The following is a 21,597-nucleotide window of genomic DNA, read 5'->3' on the forward strand; positions in this document are numbered from 1 at the left end:
CAATAGCTTACTGCCAAACATTAAAAAGTCATCTAGCAATGTTTTGGATTACCTGGTCAAATAGACTTCTCTGTAAAAAAATTTTGAATTTGTTATTATCTCGGTAACATCTTGTTTCTTTGAAAAAATTATGAGGAACTTATATGTTTGAAGTGGAATTAATTGCATGTAATAGTTTTATTTTTTTCACTGTGAAAAAGAGAATTCAAAATATAGTTATTGAAGTGACGTTTTATTTTTTTAAGCATAATTAAGTACTGAGATAAGGGGGTGTTTATTCACTGGATCACAATACGATGAAAAACCAGTAAAGGAACAAGTGTTCCTTTACTGGATTTTTTATAAGTTAATGAAAATAAAAGATAAACTTTAATTTTCTTCTACCTTTAGTGATGTTCCGCATCGAAATATGTTAAAAATACGAAAAATAACTTCTAACCAGTGAGGGAACAGGGATGTTTCTTTACTGGGTATAGATTTCCCAGTGAATGAACAGTATGTGTTAATATGTTGACACTTTAATTTTCCATTCATGATTACAAAAAAAAGTTAACATTTTCCAAGTATTTATATGTTATAATTTCAAGAATAGACTTGTTTTTAAATTTTTGTATGGTTTATAAATTCATAAAGAATATTAAAAAATAACCGAAATTAAGTGTTCCTTACTGGGTGTTCATTCACTGGTAAGAGCTGTTCCTTTACTTGGTCTTCTTACTACTTGTTATTTGAACATCCAAAACTTTAAAATAATATTATGTAAGTTCTCTACAATTTTTTTTACATAATTTGCAATTAGTAACTAAGATGTTGACACTGTCATTTAACTAAAATTACGAATTTTGAAATTAATATAATTTTTTAAAAGGCAAACGAAGCTAAGTGTTCCTTCACTGGTTAGTTTACCCTATGTTTTAAATATTAGAAGTACAGTTTTGTACTTTTGCTTTTTAGAGAGTGTTTAGAAGTTTTACTTTTTTCTAAAAAAAGAATTTACCATTTGCAACCTGTTCCCTTATTCGAAACTACTTTCACCCACATTGAAACTATGCGGAATGAATGTGAGGTTCTTTTTAAGGTCACAAAAGAAGCCAATTTTTGACCCCCTTTTCAGACATTTTGAAAATAAAGAAGTATTTTCGTGAAAAACCAAAGATAAGTTTTGGACCAGTACAGGGTACATCAATGATCCGGTTAATTGGCGCTCTAATGAATTTAAGGATTTTTTTTTTCGTCGCATTCACCGGTAGGTTCTTTAGTACTTTTTATACAAAGAATAGACAGCATTACAATTCAATTTTGAAATGATTTTAATAGATTTTTAAACAATAAAAAGCAAATACAAATTTAACCATACGGTCGAAGTAAAAAATAATAATCCAAGAACGTAGTATGACAGAAATGCAGACAAACAACATTGTTGTTAAAGTCCTGGAAAAAAAGTTTTAATATTCTTCCTCTCCTTCTTCTTCACCACCCTCGGTGGAATCGATGCCAACTTCTTCATAATCTTTCTCCAAAGCTGCCAAATCTTCTCTTGCTTCTGAAAACTCGCCCTCTTCCATACCTTCTCCGACATACCAATGGACGAAAGCCCTCTTAGCATACATGAGATCGAACTTGTGATCCAGTCGTGCCCAAGCTTCAGCGATTGCTGTAGTATTGGAGAGCATACAAACAGCGCGCTGTACTTTAGCCAGGTCACCTCCAGGTACAACTGTCGGTGGCTGGTAGTTGATACCCACCTATAAATCAAATTATTTACTTTTATTTTCTAATATCTTATAATAGTAGAGAAGGCAGAACAAAATGTTTTACGGGACCAAAGACAAAATTTATGGCGGACTCCTTCCTCAAAACACAAAAAGCCCTATTTTCATATTTCGAATTTTTGAAGATCCTGTATACAAAATTGCAGTTTTTGTACTTTGAGTACGGCAATCCGATATTAAGGCTTTTTTCCATTTGTGCCTAGAATTCTTCATAAAAAAGAAATCTTTTTATCGTAAAGAAAAAAAAAATTGGCAGCACAAAAGTTTCATTATTAGGATTTATGTTAAAAAAATAACATAGTTCTACACCGTTAAAGTCCAAATTGTTAAAAGATTTACTCAATTCAAAAATATTAAAATGTATACCCTGCTATTTAAAGGGTAAAATGGTAAAGTTAGCTAATACGATTTAAGCGATGAAAAACTATGATAGAGTTATACTTAGCAGTTTTTCACTGGGTAACTTTTTTTTGTTTATATTTTTCCTTTTTTTTTTGTATAATTAATAGAAATAGAAATTAATTTTTTTTGTATTTTTCCTATTTTTATAGTATAATTAATAATATGTATAATTAATTCACAATGATAGCTCAGTGGTTAAGCCACTGAACTGTCATTGTGAAGAACTGGTGTTCGATTCCCAGAGGCGGCCTGAAGCCTACCCAGAATCAGATCGATGGGTACCATCTTGTTTGGGAAGTAAAGGCGGCACTGTGCGCAGTTCTGACCACATTGCCATAATCATACCGTTGTTCACGAAATTACGGAGCTTTAATCTCCATGACCCCCTGCCCCACAGCGAGCTGTTCGGAAATGATTTTATTTTAAATAAGAGTAAAATGTAATACATTGTTTATACAATATTACTCACCTTAAACCCAGTTGGGCACCAATCGACGAACTGTATGGAACGTTTAGTCTTAATGGCAGCGATGGCTGCATTGACATCCTTGGGGACTACATCACCTCTGTACAGCAGACAGCAAGCCATGTATTTTCCATGCCTTGGATCACATTTAACCATTTGGTTTGCAGGCTCGAAACAGGCGTTGGTGATCTCTGCTACAGTCAGTTGTTCGTGGTAAGCCTTTTCCGCTGATATCACAGGGGCGTAGGTTACCAATGGGAAGTGGATTCTGGGATATGGCACGAGATTCGTCTGGAATTCGGTCAGATCGACATTCAGTGCTCCGTCGAAGCGGAGTGAGGCTGTGATTGAAGATACTATCTGTCCGATCAGACGATTAAGATTTGTGTATGTGGGCCTTTCGATGTCGAGATTTCTTCGACAGATGTCGTAGATTGCTTCGTTGTCGACCATGAAGGCGCAGTCTGAATGCTCCAGCGTCGTGTGGGTGGTAAGAATGGAATTGTAAGGTTCGACAACTGCTGTGGATACCTAAGGGAAAACTCATATATTAGGCTCGGAGAATTTTTTAATGTATTTCTTAATTTTTTTTTCCGTTGAAAAATGGCTATACAGTTTGCCTGTAGGGGTTAGTAAACGATATAAATTTTCAACGTCACCCGCCATAGATCTTCACTTGAAATTCAAGTACTTCAGTCAGGAAGTGGTCAAATCTCAATTTCAAGATTTTCCCACTTTTTCAACGTAAAACTGGTTTTTGAGCTAAACAGATCTCCCTCTCTCTGCCTAAAGTGAATTTTAAATTAAGATATGAGGGACAGTCACAACCCTAAAAATAAAGCCCTCACAGTTTTTTTACAAGTGTTGTTGAAAACTAAAGGTTAAGTAGTATAATTTTTACTCTTTGTGTTTTTCAGCTTATCTCTGAAACTAACTGGGCAATTCGAAACATTTTCAGATACAATTAACAACCTTATTTAACAAAAAGGGTTTGATGCGAAAAATAAGTTTCAATGTTTTTTAAAATTATACTTTATTATAAATAATCGAACTATTTCGAAGCTATGTTTGTGAAATTTTGTACATCATGTTATTAAATTTCGTCATTTAAAATAACATAATGTAATGTAAACTAAATCGGTGTATTATTTCCCGCGTATTGAGATTTTTTGATGCAATTATACAAGTACTTGATCTTAGAGAATTCGGGTGTGGGGATTTTAAATCAGATATTTTGCAACGAACGTAAATTTTTTTTTCAAAATGTTATTTTTAGTAAAGAACGTATATGTTTTAATACATACATTTGTCCGCGCCTTTGAAAATAACACTTGAGACAAAACACATATGAACTTAACGTATCACGTCATAAACTGAAATGTATTATCCCCTTTCTTCAATCTCGCCTTACGCAACAAAGAAGTGGGAGTGAAACACTTAGTATTAGCTCGAATGAAAAGTGTTAAAAAATCCTGATCGAGAAAACATTATTAAATTTCATAAAAACTGTAGCCTCGTTTAAAATATCAAGCGACAGAAGAAAAAAATGTTCCCCAATGTAAAATTTTAAATGTAAGACTTTTAATAAAATTTTTAAAACTGTACCACAGAGCAATAATCAGAATAACATGCATTACCAGAGTTAAGTAATGACAAAAATTATTTCGTTTGTTCGGGCAGTAATTGTATTAGAAGTCAATATTAATCCACATTTTGAAATATTAAGGCAAAAATAGTCTTTATTTAGTGGGGCAGCAATAGCATCTGGATTAAACAACAATTAGAAGTATTAAAGCAAAATTTACTCAAGTAGCAATTCAATATCAAAATATACGGACTTATTAACTATTTAGTTGTTTTATAGTTAGTCACTTCAGTGTTCTGATTAGTATGAGTCAAAAGTTGCATTTGAATCAACCATTGAACCTGTTATTTGAAACTAGTAGGCTGAAGCCCAGCATCCCCCCCCCAAGGAAAGTACTCTACTGTTTTTTTTTTTTTTGTAAAATACTAGAATAGGGCTCACAATTTAGAAAAGTCTAATGTGTTTTTAAGTAATTCATAACCTCAAACTGGTCAAGTATGTTTTTTTAATAACAATAATTGTAATAATAAAAATCACCTGAGGAGCAGGATAAATGGCAAATTCCAACTTTGACTTCTTTCCGTAATCTACGGACAATCTTTCCATCAGTAAAGAAGTGAAGCCAGACCCAGTGCCTCCTCCAAAGCTGTGGAATATGAGAAATCCCTGCAGACCAGTACATTGATCAGCCAATTTTCGAATCCTGTCCAACACTAGGTCTACGATTTCTTTGCCAATGGTGTAGTGACCTCTAGCGTAGTTGTTGGCAGCGTCTTCCTTTCCCGTGATTAGCTGCTCCGGATGAAAGAGCTGTCGGTAGGTCCCGGTTCGAACCTCATCAACTACTGTCGGTTCTAAGTCGACATAGACTGCTCTTGGGACATGCTTTCCTGCTCCAGTTTCACTGAAAAAGGTGTTAAAGGAATCGTCTCCACCGCCTATGGTTTTATCACTTGGCATCTGACCATCAGGCTGAATGCCGTGTTCCAGGCAGTACAGCTCCCAACAAGCATTGCCAATTTGCACGCCAGCTTGGCCAACATGGATACTGATACATTCACGCATGGTTGAAATCTAAATATTTAACCTAAAATGAATATAAGTAATTAATATATAGCATATGAAAAAAAAGTACAAGAAAGTTTATGGTGCACTAAATAAAAAAGTGAACGCACACTCTGAGTAACTTTTAAATTTATAGGATTTTCGTTAACTAAGAGGGGCTTAATCTTAAAGATTTGAGGGCTGTACCTTAAATACGTTAGTAAATCAGGGCGAACAGTATTTTAAGTAACGAAATCAGAAACAAAAATGTACTTTCTCGGAATAGACATATAATTTTCTTTAAACTGATTTGGACTCTTAATCAACAAAGAATGAGGAGTAGCCACAATCTGAAAAATTTAGTCCCAATAGCGAGGCAGAACATCGATCGAAAGTTCGGATTGTTAATTAAATAAATTTAGAACTGTGTGGCATACATTGTTTAAAATAATTTTGTAACTTTAAATGACAAAAAATTGAATCTTTTAATGAAATCGATCCAATAGTTCTCCAAATACGGCTTCAATTCCAAAAAATACGACTTTTTTTTTTTTTTTTTTTTTTAACATTTTTATTGGGGTAAATTTTGCTTCGTTATAAACACTTCTCAACGTGACTGGCATAAACATCATCTGAAATTATTTCTAAATAGTTAATTTACAAAATACATTTAACAATCAGAGGCGTATCTATGGAAGGAAGCGCCTATGGCAAATCTCGCACTGGCGCCCTTCCTAAAATATTTATAATCTCTTTTTTTATGCGATGCGAAATAAAAGCGTTGTTTGAAGTATTTAAGCCTTTTGGCAATGTTGCAAAAAGAGCCGCGGTGGCTCAGGGGATAGAGCATTCACCTTCCAACGAGGTGAGCCGGGTTCGATTCCCAGCGATGACTGCTCGACACGATTTCCGTATCCGGCTTGCACCTACCACGGTGCTGACGTAAAATATCCTCTTTGACGGATCATTGGTTACCCTTGCCGTCAGACTAACCGCGGGAGGCTTTCGTGATCCTCCTCTCCATGTAACGCAAATGCGGATTAGTTCAATCAAAAAAGTGGTCTGCGAAAGCAAATTTCTCCAAAATGCTCGATACAGGCGTTCTCTTGTCTTCTGAATCGGGTTCAAAATTACAAGGCTACGAAGTTGGACATCAGCAGTCGCAAACTCAAACAATTGGATCGGCTGTTCAACAACGTTTATAAAATTTTCCAAAAAGATTGCAACGCAATTTTTTTAATAGATTAATAAATAAATAAAAATTAACTACAACAATAAAATTATCTCTTTTTAATTATAATGCATTCAAGTGTGTTCGAAATCAGCATTAGTTAGAAATAAAAAAAAAGTCTGCTTTATCATTTTTAAAGAAGATTCTCTTGCGTTTCTTCAACTGTCAATAACAATTCTAACAATTTGTTTAATTAAGCAACAAATACAATTAGGTAACAAAAATACGCACGCACAACAAATGTCTCTGAATTAAAGAAGAACTATAACATAACCAGATGATTACCCATTATTTTCAAAATTTAAACTGAATAAAATTAATTGTTTTTAGAAATAATCATGCTTTGCTAATACCAAAACAATAAAATCATCGAGATATAACAAATTCATTAAAGATCACAGTGTAAATAATTACGATTTGTTATGACAATTACAAATAAAATAGCTACAATCAAATTTTATAACTTCGTTAGCTTTTTATTTACAAAAAACCGATGATCTTAATATAATGGCCGAATAACTCCACCCCCCACATAACCGATAATAAGAAAAAATATACATATAGTAATTAATACAGAACTCTAGACAAAATAGCGACAATAATACATTCTTTAATGAGAAATAAATTAGAGGAAGTTGACGTCTTAGTTTAAGAATATCTAGAAATAATTGATTTTTTAACAGTGAAAAAAAAAAAGGCAAAAAGTTAAGAAATAGACCAAAAAAAAAATCTAATTATGAAAAATTTTCTTCGCATCAGAATGGAACAAATTAGAGAAAAAGCAGAAAAAAATTAAACAGATTTGAATCACAAGTTTGTAGACGTTCGGTGCGCAAAAAAATAAATAAATAAACGGACTACCCTGATAACTTTTGATATAATAATCAGATCTTCACGTTCTTCTCATGTCAATGGTTCAAGGAGGTGACTTAAAATATGCTAATTAATAAGTGCAGGGACAATATTTCAAGTTACGAAATCAGACACTAAAACGTACTTTCTCTGAATAAACATGCCATTTTTTTGACTGATTTGGATTTCTGTACCCCTAAGTATTGGGGGTAGTCACAATATGAGAAGTAACTCGAGAGCTTTTCAATCGAATTTTAAAAAAATTTTCCCATAAAATACACTATAAAGGTCCTTTGTTAAAAAATATCTTTTCGTAAATATTTATTATTTTATTTATAATAGTCGTAAAAAAATTCAATTGTTAGATGTACATTTTTTACATTGTTTTAAAAAATACTACATTTTAGCGAAATTGATCAAATAGTCAAATTTATAGTCAAAATAGAAATCAAATTTTAAATATCCGACTTTTTTTCAATTCTATTTCTCAGGAATCCTAACTCCATATTGAAACAACATGAATTTAGACCAACCTGTATAACAGGGGGAAAAACTTTTTTTTAAAAAATAATCAAAATTAATTAGCTTTAAAATTTGCTTTTTAGGAAGAAGAGAAATATAAGTGATTGGAATATTTGCGGAAAAGAGGGCTTTTTTTGTATCTTTATGAAAATACATTATAAGAATGCGTATACTTCATTATTTAACAAGGTCTAATTTTTCAATATTTAAAATGCTTATTGTTTTTTTTTATATTCTTAAAATAAGGATAATTATTTAATGAAAAATAATTATTGTGATTGTTACTTTATTGATTTTTTTCAAGTAATATAATATGTAGTGATATAAACATAATGTAAGTGATATTTTTCTTTTCTTTTTTTTTTTTTTTGAAAAGGGAAGAAAATTGTAATCTGAAATAAAATAAAAGATATAGGGGAAAGAAAGATGAAAAAATTTTGCACCCGAGATACTATGGAAGCGTGTTCCATAACTCGAAGAAAGGTTGATAAATATTAAATAAATGTAATTTAAAAGTACAAAACAAACATGTCTTTATGAATTAAAAAAAATCAATTTGTAAGTAAAAGGATTATTGAAACTTACACTTAAAGCATTGCTCCTTAATATAACCCTTCAAAGAAAAGAAGGAAAAAAAACAAGTGGTTAAACTCAAAATCTATCTATTTATGAATAGAAAGAGAAACATTTATCGGTTGTTGGAAACTATTTGCTGAACGTAATGAATGTTACGTAATAAACACAAAATTATTTACTTATCGCAATTATTTTTCAGGAAAATTAAGAAAATATATTCCCACTAACATTAGAAATTTTAACATTCATTGCTTTTTTTATTACATATTATTTATAATTATAATGCATTAACGAGTATTTAATTATACAATATATAATTATTAATACAAAAAATCTATGTGCATATTAAATGTACTGTCATAAAACAGTAACAATAAAAACTAAAAAATATTATAAATTCTAATTTATAGCATTAAAAGGAGCAAATGTCCCACTCGATCTACACATACAGAGATGCTAACTTGCAACTTAATGGGGAACTTCTTCTATAGCAAAATTTATGTTTTGATGTTTTATTCTTGGTTTATGTAAATCTGATTTAAAATTATATTTTCCGCCACTACGTATGTATAATTCGAAATTTTCCATGAAATACAATTTTACTCCAGTTACCTTGTGGTAAGAATTTCAAATTTTACCAATATCATCTAAAATTTTGCAAGGTTTAGTTTTTAACTCTCTACCACTTAATAAAATATTTCGGAGAAATCTTACATCCCTGCATATCGACATCATTTCTAGAAAATATAACGAACGCATATAACGGTATTAATAATTTAAGTATAATGCATTAATTTAAATATTTAGGAAATGATTACTTACAATCAAAGAAAATCCTTGTAGTACACGTTGTTTTCTTAAATCTATGAACCAACTATAAAAGTCCAGAAGCTGCCTCAAAATAGATTATAAAAATCTAAAGACTTTAAATATTTGATTTTCTTGGCTTAAATCTTGAAACATTAACTAAAACGAGCAGAATTTTTTGAATGAGCATCTAACTACTTATAACGCCTGCCCTTTATTTTTCAAAATAGTGGAAAGTATTCATTATTAAATCGTTCCATTGGTTTAAATTATTTGTAGACCGAGTCATCAGAGGAACCTCCTATTTTTAGTATTTCACACTTTAGTGGCTGTGATTCCCACCATGGGTGGTAAAAATCTCCTGTTGAGGAAGAATTTACGCTAATTTATAGAAGGGGCTCTACTTGAAATCTATTCAGCAAATTCCGAAAACGTTTTTCAAAGAGATTTTAACCCCTGATAAAATTTAAGATTTACAAGCATTTCACTACAGAATAATTAGTCTAAGCAAAACTGGGACACCCCATGGTTTTCACATCTCTCTGTCCTCTGGTCATCACCATCTGGCCATCTGGTTTTTCTGCCTGAAGGGGTTCCATTCATTTCCTCCCCCGAAAATCGTTCTTTTAACTGGAGGTCTCACTTTCCTTAAGAAAAGGGGAGAAAAATTTCTTTACGTTTGTCACCAACTTTTGAACTTCCAAAGTTTCTTTCGTTCGCCTTTCATTTTTTTAGTCTGTTGTACTACTAATTTTTTCATATAGATAAATATTTTAAATTTAAAGATTCAGCTTATATTATTATAATTTATATTTAACGTATAGCATTTTCAATTATACATAAATAATATCAAATAATCTAAGTAGAAAAGCATTTTTTCCAAATAAATTATTTTAAATTTAATTGACTGTCTAAGTAAACTATTTTAGATAAACGAAATCAATAAATATTATTTTTAGGATTTGTTTTCTGTTTTTATCATCTTATTATAAAAAAGGACACGATTTTAAACAAATACGCTATGTATTGCCGAGGAAAAAGGCATTGACTTATATCTATATATTTGCTACTCAAGAGCTATAACATCATACATAGTACTACAATACACATTCAATACAATTCTACAATATACATTCTTAATGCTAGTACATATTCCATACTTTTGTAATCTAAATTATGTTATTAAGTTAATTTTTTTACTTTTATATGTAACCATGATTTTTTGTGGCTATTTTAGTGTTTTTTTTTTTTTTCCCTTGTGCAATATTATAGTTTGACTCTGAGTTACAGTTTCAATAAAGTCTTATAATGTCTTGCTTGTTTATAATATTGGGAACTTCAATATTTATAACTCTTACTCGTGAATAACCCTTCTGAATGAACATTATTAAACTGTTTATTTTATCATCGTTTATACCTGGAAAAAAAAATTTTTTTTTTCGTTTTCCTCAAAAAATTTCACGTTAAGTTTGTGCTTTATTTTTCGTTTTTAGTAGAAAAAATGAAATTAATAATGCACTAAAAAAATAAAATAAATAAAATTCCCTGTAATTTTCTATAATAAATAATGAGCTTACATTTTGTCTTTTCATTTTATCAGCGATAACTTAAATTCTTTCTATTACAGCTTTGACGTATCGTGAAGCAATAAGAAGCTACATTTTAGAAAAAAATAAGTTTAAATTCCTTTTAATTTAAATATGGGAGCCGCGATGGCTCAGGGGATAGAGCGTTCGCCTTGCAATGAGGCGAACCGAGTTCGAATCCCAGTTGATACGAATTCCGCACCCGGCTTGCACCGACCACAGTGCTGACGTGAAATATCATGGAAATATCCTCAGTTGTAGACGGATCATGGGTTAGAGTTCCCTTCCCGTCAGGCTAACCGTGGGAGATTCTCGTGGTCTTCCTCTCCATGTAACGCAAATGCGGGTTAGCTCCACGAAAGCAAATTTCTCCCATTTCTCGATATAGGAGTTCCCTTGTCTTCTGGATTGGGTTCAAAATTACAAGGCTACGGAATTAGGTCGGCTGTTCAACGACGGTTATAAAATTAAATATGGGGCTAAAAGTCTTTTTGTCAAAGGATTTTGATCGACATTAAATGTTAAATATTTAGGAAATTCTCTGAAATTAAAAATATTTTTATTGGAAAGTATCAAAAAGTTAGTAAAGAGAGTTATAATTATAATTATTAAAAACTCTGCATTATTATTTAAATTACGATATTATAATTAAAATTTGGTTTTTGCCGAAATCATCGTAAATATAATAGTAGGAAAGAGAAAGCTACTTTTAATTACTGATTTATTTTAGTATTTATCTTGAATGTATTCATGAATATAAAGTTTTTTTTTATTTATTTCGAATCCTCTGTTGCTCAACTTGAAAGTATAATGAAAGAAAAAGTGTCTAGTGTATGAATGCAGAAACGTGTATGAATTGTTATTACACAGACGTCAAGTTGTTTAAAAAGAGGGGGTATGTGGAATGTTTTTTTTTTCTTATTTCCCCCATTTTTTTTAAATGTTGAATCCAATATAACAACTTAGATTTCCCGCGCTTTTCGAGTTATGTAAAAGCGCTGGAAACCTTGGCCCTCCTATTATCCCTAACTGAGGTGGTCTATGAGTTTTCAAACGAAGTTATTAAAAAAATGAAAAACAGTGGGAGGTTAAAATTGTTTAACGCTCGTCACCTACTTTGTTTTTATTATTAGCGGTTCCCTTTCATATTTCACTCCCCCAGTTATAAAAAGAGTTCCTCGAAAGACCTCGATGTCTTCTTTTCGAGCCCTCGAGGAAAGGTTAAATGCTGGATGCTTTTTTTAATTCTGCCATAACTTGAAAAAAAAATTAGTAAAATTTTTAATTAAAAAAATAATCGTTGATGTTGATTGATTTTGCGCCTTTTTGAAATAATGCGCCCATGGCATTCGCCATACTTGCCATACCCTAGATACGCCACTGTTAACAATATCGAGTATTTCTTATGGGGTGTAATAATAATTACTAATATTGCTACAGAAAATTGTAAGTAAGCAGCTAAAGGTTCTACTCATACAAATTTAATGTCTATAGTTGGATAAAATTTACTAATAGCAGGTTGAAAATGTTCCTATTGAAATGTAATAACGAAGCATAGAAAACTGACATTTTCAAATTTGATAAGTTCGTAAAAAACAATATGACATTAAATATGGTTAACATTTTTGTCCGTAAAAATGTCTCGTAAGATTCGAATAACAATATAGCTAAACGTAAAAATTCCTCTTACAAAATACTTGAATGTATAAAGAGGCAACAAAATTATTGTATCTGTAAAAATCAAAGAAAACTATTTATAATTATTACACATATTGTCTGTAATTATTGCAATTTTAGTAAATAATGAAATTGTAGCATCTTCTAACTCTTCATCCAATGCTCATCTTAATTCATTTTAAACAATTATTGTTTATCAATATATTAACCAAAATTTTTCACCGTCTAGCTGTTACCCGTGCGAAAAATACTTCAATACGTAAATACTTCAAATGGATTTCAATTTTAACTATTTCCAAGAGATGACTGTGATATTGTCAAAGTTTATTATGTAGTAAATTTTAGTTATAATTTTAAATCTGTTCGGGAGCCATGTAATCATACTAACAGCCGTAGTATTAGTATGAGTTTGGGACAGATTAGCATAATGGATGGGTGGTCTAATGTAAACAATAACAAGCATCCTTAAACCGGAAGAAATTTAGAAAATTTCCGGTGTATCCCTCCGCTTATGTTATGACTACGAGGCGATGTGTGAACAAGCCTAATATTTTATGCAGTTTTGTTATCGTAATTTGGGTTCAAATCTAAACATAATTGTACCATTCATAAGAGCTTAAAGAAATGTATTGATTCTCAGAGGTCGTAAGACCAAAAAAAATTTTGGAAAGTTAATATCTCATTGTGAATAATTCTTAAGGTTTGCCATGTTTTGTATTTTATCCCTTATTTGGCTACATTTGAATAAAATATCGCCAAAAATATCTTTTTAAGTTAGCCTAATTAAAAAATATTCCAATGATTATAATATTAATATGATAATGCTGAAGTTTAAAGGCTGAAAGAAAGAACTCGGTACATGTAAAATACTGCATAAGATATGATGCAATAATATGATGGCGCGTTTTTTCAATCTGCGGCGTAAAAATATATCGGAAGCAGTAACCCGGAAGTCTTGAAAGAGCAATTTTACCACTAGCGCCACCACCCTTAGCTTTACACGATCACCCATCCATAGGCAGCAGAAGCATTAACATTACTTCCATCTCTGTCTTGAGATAAGATAGAAAACTCATCAAAATGCTCTATTACGTGCTCTGTATTTTTTCCTCAAGCACCTCTCGAGCCATAATTTGAGTATCGATTAATATTATATATATATATATAAATAAATAAATAAACTATTTAACTACCAGTTTATTTCCTTTTTGAAAAAAAAATTTATTTTAAAAGGGCTATAGGCATAAATAGGTTAAAAACTATTATGATTATCTATGTACAGGGTATCTGCTACATTTAAGATTTTCAAATTCATGACTAATTCCAAGAATTTTTCATGACTTTAACAACGTTACTATTTTCTCCGACAAAAACACAACAATAAATTTAAGAAAGCATTATAATAACATTAATTGAAATGATAGGTATAGCCAAAACTGTTATACTCTGCATCTCCATATTAATAGATTTTAAATTTAAAAAAAAAAAAAAAAAAAAAAAAAAAAAATGAGTAAAGATAGAGATGAAGCAATAAAACAGCTGAAAAAAGTACAAAAGCAAATAATTTTTTTCTGCAGAATCATAATCTAAAGATACTATTCTTGTTCATCAGAAAGGAAAGAAATGCTCATGATTTTTTTGTTCTCATTTCGGAATAAAAAAAATTCGCCAATGACTGGCTCGCCTCAGCTAGAATTTGAAATTGATAAAATAAAATATCAAAATTTCTGAAATCACAGAAGTTTAAAAGATAATTTGCTACAGAAACGATGTTTTTTCTTTCCTTTTTTGAAAGAACACCATAATTTTTAAAGAACATGATAAAACATTTTATATTTTAATAAAATAGGACAGTGAGTGGGAATTTTGTTATAAATTCAGATATTCGGAACACCATGAAATAGGGGCGGGGGGGTATATATTTCGGCTACCTAAATTCATGACTTTCCATGATTTTTTTTAAAAATAGCTAAAATCATGACAAATTTTGTTCAATATCAAAAATTTATGACTTTCAATGATTTCTCATGATTTCCCAGGTGCGAAGATACACTGTATGTATCAAAGGTTGGAGTTTTAATCACAATTAAATATTATTAGAAACTAAAAAATTCGATTCCGACAAGAACCTGAACAGTTTTTGAGACAGTTCAAAAATATCTCATTCATGTGACTTTAATAGATTTTATTTCATAACGAAAATGTGAAGAAATACACTATGAAAACACTCTATAATTTTCAAAAAAAAAAAGCTAAAAAATAATCAATAATTTCATTTAGAACAACCAAAAAATGCTTGTAAAAAATAACCAAAACACGCAATTTCCTCTAATCAAATTAAACAAAAACACATTAATACAAGAACACAATAAAAACAAGAAGAAATTTAGATTTGTACTGCCAAAGAGTAACCTCATTCAGGCAGCTAGAAAAAATTTAAATTGAAACATTAAGCACAAGGGAAAAAATAAAATGTGAAGATATTATATTTTGAAAAATGTAGCAGTAATAAACTGATGAGCTTCACAAAAAATTATAATGAGCTTAGAACTAAAGAAATTTTCTGTCTTCGATTGAAAAAATATATACTTTTAATAATTTCTTGTAATTTAAAATAGAGGTTTTCGATTTTATTCGTAGAGGTAGTTTATGGAGTAAAAATTTTTAATTCATAATATTTTATACTTAAAAATAATCAGAAAAGGTTAATTAAGTTTTACATAGTTTACTTTCTTCTAATGTACACATTTTATTTTCTGCCTGGAGTATCTGAAGGTTAAAGTTTTTGTATCTTCTATTGTTAATCAAAGCAAAAAAAGAAGAAAAACTTGTTTAGAAGTCTGAGGGAGTGTTTTCGAATAAAAACTTGTCAGTGTCTGCTTTTAATTAATAAATTTTTTTAAACAAGATGGACCATTCATTTCAATCTGAGTTTGAAAGAAAAAAAAAACATTAAGCAAGAAACTCATGAGGCATTGCGTGTAAGCGTAAATGAACTCAAAATGCCATTTGCGTGACATTAAAAATTAAATACAAAGTATAGCATAGATGATCATATAATTATGTGACCCAAGATTTTCCACACTTAATGGGAATACGAAACGAAAACATAAGTGGCTAAAAAATTTCTTAAGAGTAAAAACTCGACCTACTTTTTTCTCGCACGCAAGAAAAATCAACTAAACTCAAGCGCATAAAAATAATAAGAAGAAATAAAAAATAAAAAACTCACGCTACAATCATCTAATCAAAAGTAAACAAAAATTTAACATTTAAGTATTAACGTGAGATATCTGAATGATTTTATAAGGGCTACCCACAAATATACTAATTAATACCCGCTAACTGTAAATTCGACTGTCTTGTATAAAACCCAACTTTATGACTCCGTTGAAGACCATTGCGTGTAGGATTTCAGTAATCATCCGCGACGGCATATAGTTCTGTTTTATTCAGCTATCAAATTATAAAATTATGCTTTCAAAACAATATAAAAGTTTTTAAAAGTTAAACTCGTCGGACAAAAATTATTTTTTATAAGCAAAAAGAAGACTGCGCTACGTTGTTTCAAGAATTGGCGATGTTGATATTCGTTCGCGTTTGGAGCTTGGCATCCATTTAGATGCAAGCAGGCTCTTCTCCATTGGAGTAATGGTCTCTTCTTAACTTGCAACAGGGATAGCCCCCGAGCACAGAAATTTTTTGGGCCCTTATAACATTGTATACTGTTTAAAATCGAACTTCACATGCATAAAATAAAGAATTTTTAACACATGCAATAATTTAAACAATTTTAAATACATTTTGATTTCCCCAAAAGATTGAATCCACATAAAAACTTCATTGGAATGTATAAAAATAGATTTCGGTTGACTTTTTAAGTTTTCCCGGTGATAAACTATTCAAATTATTGTTGTTTGCATGATAATCGATCACTATGTATAGAAAGAATAACAAAATGCACTTTATACAATGGAATATATTTATTTTTAAAAAAATGTATGGCAATTTTGTTTATTTCTAGTTTTTCTAAGTATAATTTATAAAAAGTGAGATTCACAAGGGACCCTGAGTGCCTGAGCCTCGGGCACTGCCCGGGTGTGCCCATGCGTAAAGACATTACTGGGGATAGCATTAATGTAATTAAACGATTAAAAAATTTCATTCTCCAATCATTCTTTAAATATTTTTGAAACAACATAGTGATTATTTTCAAAATAAATGTAATATTATTATGAAATTTCTTCCTTAAGTTACTGGGTTCCGATGTGACTACCACTTGGGTGATTAAAAATATAGCAAATGTATAACTGAGATCAAAATATACAATTTTACAAATACATTTTGGTGATTGATACAAATTGATCTGTACTAGTTACTGGATATCAGACCGAAAGTTCTAATCCATTCATCTATGATTAGAACAATATGGGGCAAATTTGCTTGCCTATACTATTACTGATCGGGGGAAAACAACATAAATAAATAAATAAAAAATTGAGTACAGTTGTTTCTTTTTTTTAGAATATAATGAAAATTTTATTTTTTAAAATTAGATGTTCTGAACCAGTATCAAATAATTAAAATCTGTAAAGCAACAGCAGTAAAATTAAGTGTAAATAAATGAATAAATATTTCAATAGCTACAGCTAGAAATTTTAAAAAATCTGGCCAAAAATTTCAATTACCAGATTCTTTCGAAAGTATTAAAATATTGCACACCTTTCAATATTTGATATTCTTGCGAATTATTTTATCTAGTGGTAGTGAACTATGGTGAGAATTTTTAATATACACAAAGCTTATTAATATTTTTTTTTTTTTTATTAAAACCTAAAAATATAGCCGTTTGTCTACCTGGTATTCTATACATATTTTTAAATAATTTATTTATATACAAATTTATGGTATACAAATAAATTTCTTAACGCTTTGATGCAGAATTTTTCTTAAGCAAATTTTTCATTATTTTGTATTAATTAAGGTCAAAATAAGTAAAAAATATTGTATTAAATATTTTAATAATATAGGTTTATGAAATACGGCATTAAACACCGGTTTCATATAATAGTTCATATAATCTAACAGATTTTTAAGACTGTTTTTTACAATTGAAAAATACCAAAAGTAATTTTTTCTAGTAGTAAGAACGTCAGAAAAAAAAATATATAAAAGGAATAACGGTGACTCATTTGCGTCAAAAGGTTTAATCCTATTTAATTAAAATATTAATTCTTAAACTCTAGGAAATATATTTTCTTAAACTATGGAGATTCTGTAGTAGTTTAAGGGTATATCATATCTAAACACTCAGACAAATGCTTATTTACTCAAAAATTATGTTGCGCGCCGCTCTACTAGTTAACAAAAAACTCTTTTATGGCTTCATGTGAAATATTGTTTTATTAACAACGGAAATACAGACGTAAAAGTTTGGGGAATAAAAAGAAAATTTTGAAAGAAAGATCGTAGAAAGCGTGATTGCGAAATGCTTTTTATTTCAATGCCATCGGAACATTTCAAATATAGTTCTACAGATCTAACAGATTTTTTAAGACTGTTTTTTGCAATTTAAAAATACCAAAAGTAATTTTTTCTAGTAGAAAGAGCGTCAGAAAAAAATTTATATAAGGAATTACGGTGACCCATTTGCGTCAAAAGGTTTAATTCTATTTAATTAAAATATTAATTCTTAACCTCAAGGAAATATATTTTCTTAAACTACGGAAATTCCGTAGTAGTTGGAGGGTATGAATCATATCTAAACACTCAGACAAATGCTTATTTACTCAAAAATTATGTTGCGCGCCGCTCTACTAGTTAACAAAAAACTCTTTTATGGCTTCATGTGAAATATTGTTTTATTAACAACGGAAATACAGACGTAAAAGTTAGAAGAATAAAAAGAAAATGTTGAAAGAAAGATCGTAGAAGGAGTGATTGCGAAATGCTTTTTATTTCAATGCCATTGGAACATTTTCCTTTAGTATTTAAAATAGTAGTAAAAAGCAATAAAATATTTTTTTCTTATTTTTAAATTAAGCTAGCACTTATCGTGCAACTATCAAGTTTTTATAAATTTGTCTCTGAAGTATGTATATATTTAATTGGCAAAATATTTTTAAATTACATTTATTAACCTTTTGAAGCAGAATTTTTATTAATCATATTTTTTATATCTTAAATAATTAGAATAATTTCTTACTAATTTAGATTAAAATAAGTGAAAAATATTATATTTAGCATTTTAATAATTTATAGTTATAAAACGCAGAGCGAAAAAATGGTGACCACTTCTTCTAAGTTAAATGTGAAATATTCCAAACACGTCTCTTCCAAATTATAATTTATTTAGATCTAAGAGAAAAGTTATTTATCATTGAATTGTTCATTTTAAAAAATCATCATTTACAAATTTTTCAACACGAATAAAAAAAAATTCAAACTATGAAACGTATAGGTTGGCAACTATACTACTACATATATTAAAAAGATGTGTCTACCACTTACAAACTTGCACATTGAAAGATATATACTTTTTAATGAATTCCTGAATTAAAAGAAAGTCCATTTTATTTGTTAAGTTAAATAAATAATGATGGCATAAGATTAAAGATTTAAAATTGCTTTGCATACTTTATTATAATACAATTGTTCATTTTATGAGAATTCAAATTTCCTTTAGAAGAATTATTAAAATTGGAATTATCAACCAATATTTCTTCAATTCGAAAGTTTTTTACAAAAAAAAAAATAGACAAATTATATTTGTTTTAAAAAATATGAATGCAAGAACAGATGTTCTGGAACAGAATCTTAGCAATTCTTATAGAATTTATAATAATTTTTCAAAAATTACGTAATTATCTCTATTTGTATTTTTAAAAATATTTATTTAGTAAATATTTAGACATACTAAAATACTTATGAAATTAGAAAAAAATTGTCAGAAATGCCATTTTATACTAACCTTAACAGAAGGAATGTTCTGAGTCAATAAGCAAGACGTGTTACGTTGCCTCGCCCTAGACCTGAATCACACGATGCAGTTTTTCCACCGCATCTTTGAGCACAGTAGCACCAATTAGGTAATGCACTCAATGCGCATGCTCGAAATGGATCAATTGTAGTCCTGGAAGGATACTCTGCGGAATAATACGACAGACGGATGACTCACTTTTTGGCTCCTCACAACAGAATAAATATTAAATGAAAACATTAATATCTACCAAGAAAGTTCCGTCGCTTGGCAGTTGTTTTATGAGGTTAAACGTGCAGAAGATTTTAAGTGCTTTTTTGTGCATTAGTGGAAATTGGAATTAGGAAGATTTTAATCTCTTTACCCCAATTTGTTTTTATTAGAATATATAAGAATAAATTTCAAGAAAACTTTAAGAAAAATAAAAGTGAAATATTGTTTAATGTATTATCTCTCTTTCTCTCTATATTGAATACCGTAAGAAGAGCCGCTGGGTGATAAACTTCATGGATTGCACAAATTAACGATAATTTTGTTTTTCTTCGCAAAATCTAAGGAACGTGAAGTTGCGAAGGTGTGGTGAAATATATACCGCAATAATACAAAATAAACAATAAATAAAAAATAAATAATTTACGATAATTTTGTTTTGCTTCGCAAAAACTAAGAAACATGAAATTGAGATGGTGTGCTGAAATGTATACTAGAGTACGATGGATTTAAAAAATAAATAACGCTCCATAATTAGTTCGAGATTTATTAAATGTTAAAGTAGCTTTAAAATAAGACTATGCTGACCTTTCTGAAGACCGCACAAATGCAACAACAGACTTGAATCTTAACGTGCTTGACCATTTTCACTCTTAAATTTCTTCCAAAACTTTTGACTTCAAGCTTTTTTTTTTCAAAATAGAAGCTTGTTTAAAAAATTTGTAATTTTTTATTATTTGTTTGCTTGCGGCAGAGTTGCCGTCAAATTCTGTGTCAATAGAGTTGCTGCAAAATTAATATTAAGTAAATAAATAAAAAGTAAAGAAAAATATAGAGAAATTAGATGTTGCTATACACAAAGCTTAAAAATTATATTAAAATTCTCAAAATCACTAAAACTTAATACAAGAGCGGTCAAAACCGTTTCCTATTCAAACTTTTTTCATGATAAAAACATCGTTAACGAGTAAAATTACAAGTCATTTATTTCTTCTGATTGTGTCACACCTTTTGTAATCCTAAGTTAAAATTTTTATTCCAAGAACAGTTGATTATTTTTCAAATCCAAATAACCATTCATTTCGTTGCGATAAACATACTAACAAAATGTTCGTACATAGAATTATAATAACATACTATCAAAATGTTCCTTTTTTCGTGTAAATAACGACTATTAAGAAAAAAATAATGATGAATGCGAAGGTTGATGGGCGGGTCGAGCTGTAGTCACCTTGTTATTTTAAAAATTCAGATTAATAATTAAATATTTTCCACTTATGAAACAAAGATAATTAATGCAAATTATTCATGGTGATATCCAAGAAATAAAATAAATTAGATATAGGTATATGCTAAACTGTACCAAAATTAGACCCAGGATAACTTATAATTTCATAAAGTATGAAAAGCACTCGCAAATTTATAACAAATGTTAATAAAATTGTTTTGTTTTAACTACCACTGTAATCTTAAAATATCAGTATATAACCTATCGAAAAATATTATACTTGTCACAAAACAACTTTTGAAAAATAATTTTTTCAGTGCTGTGTCACCAATTTGGCAACACAAATTTAATAAATATTACAAGCCACTAGTAGCCGTATTTTTAGTAGCCACGGGCTACTAAAAATACAAAATGTGGTGACTAATAAAATTCAAAACTTCAATAAACTAGACTAAAATTGTCACCTTTTCTAGCATATTGTTTTCAGTTTGCTATAGAAAGTGAATGCAAAGAATATGTGGCGAATGCATGCATATGTGGTGATTCAGAGTCCTTGTCCGCGAAATGGACACTCTACTTTTTAATCTGGATTGAGCCCTAGAGCAACTGAGATTAATTGGTATATAAACAGTGAAAGAGTTGAGACAGTTGGCGGCTGAT

At 29.8% G+C, this 21,597-nt stretch overlaps 1 protein-coding gene across 1 annotated transcript; it reads right to left on the reverse strand.

Annotated features, from left to right (window-relative positions):
• Nucleotides 1-1,292: 1,292 nt before the first annotated feature.
• LOC107438682 (tubulin alpha chain, testis-specific) lies at nt 1,293-19,646 on the reverse strand. Its single transcript, XM_016051013.4, has 4 exons — nt 19,491-19,646; nt 4,763-5,312; nt 2,644-3,171; nt 1,293-1,745 (listed from the first exon to the last, which is right to left on the reverse strand). The coding sequence occupies exons 2-4, from the start codon at nt 5,288-5,290 to the stop codon at nt 1,446-1,448; spliced, it is 1,356 nt and encodes a 451-aa protein (XP_015906499.1). The 5' UTR covers nt 5,291-5,312; nt 19,491-19,646; the 3' UTR covers nt 1,293-1,445.
• Nucleotides 19,647-21,597: the final 1,951 nt, after the last annotated feature.

This window comes from Parasteatoda tepidariorum, chromosome 8, assembly GCF_982258835.1.
Source record: "Parasteatoda tepidariorum strain Cologne lab strain chromosome 8, Ptep-v5.0, whole genome shotgun sequence".
Taxonomy (NCBI): domain Eukaryota; kingdom Metazoa; phylum Arthropoda; class Arachnida; order Araneae; family Theridiidae; genus Parasteatoda; species Parasteatoda tepidariorum.

What these genes read in the sequence shown, in the direction of transcription:
- LOC107438682 (XM_016051013.4), bottom strand. Translation starts at nt 5,290, where the DNA reads ATGCGTGAATGTATCAGTATCCATGTTGGCCAAGCTGGCGTGCAAATT. An exon ending in CCATTTATCCTGCTCCTCAG is followed by an intron (nt 3,172 to 4,762) that starts GTGATTTTTATT and finishes GTTTTCCCTTAG; the next exon opens with GTATCCACAGCAGTTGTCGA. An exon ending in GGTGCCCAACTGGGTTTAAG is followed by an intron (nt 1,746 to 2,643) that starts GTGAGTAATATT and finishes TTTGATTTATAG; the next exon opens with GTGGGTATCAACTACCAGCC.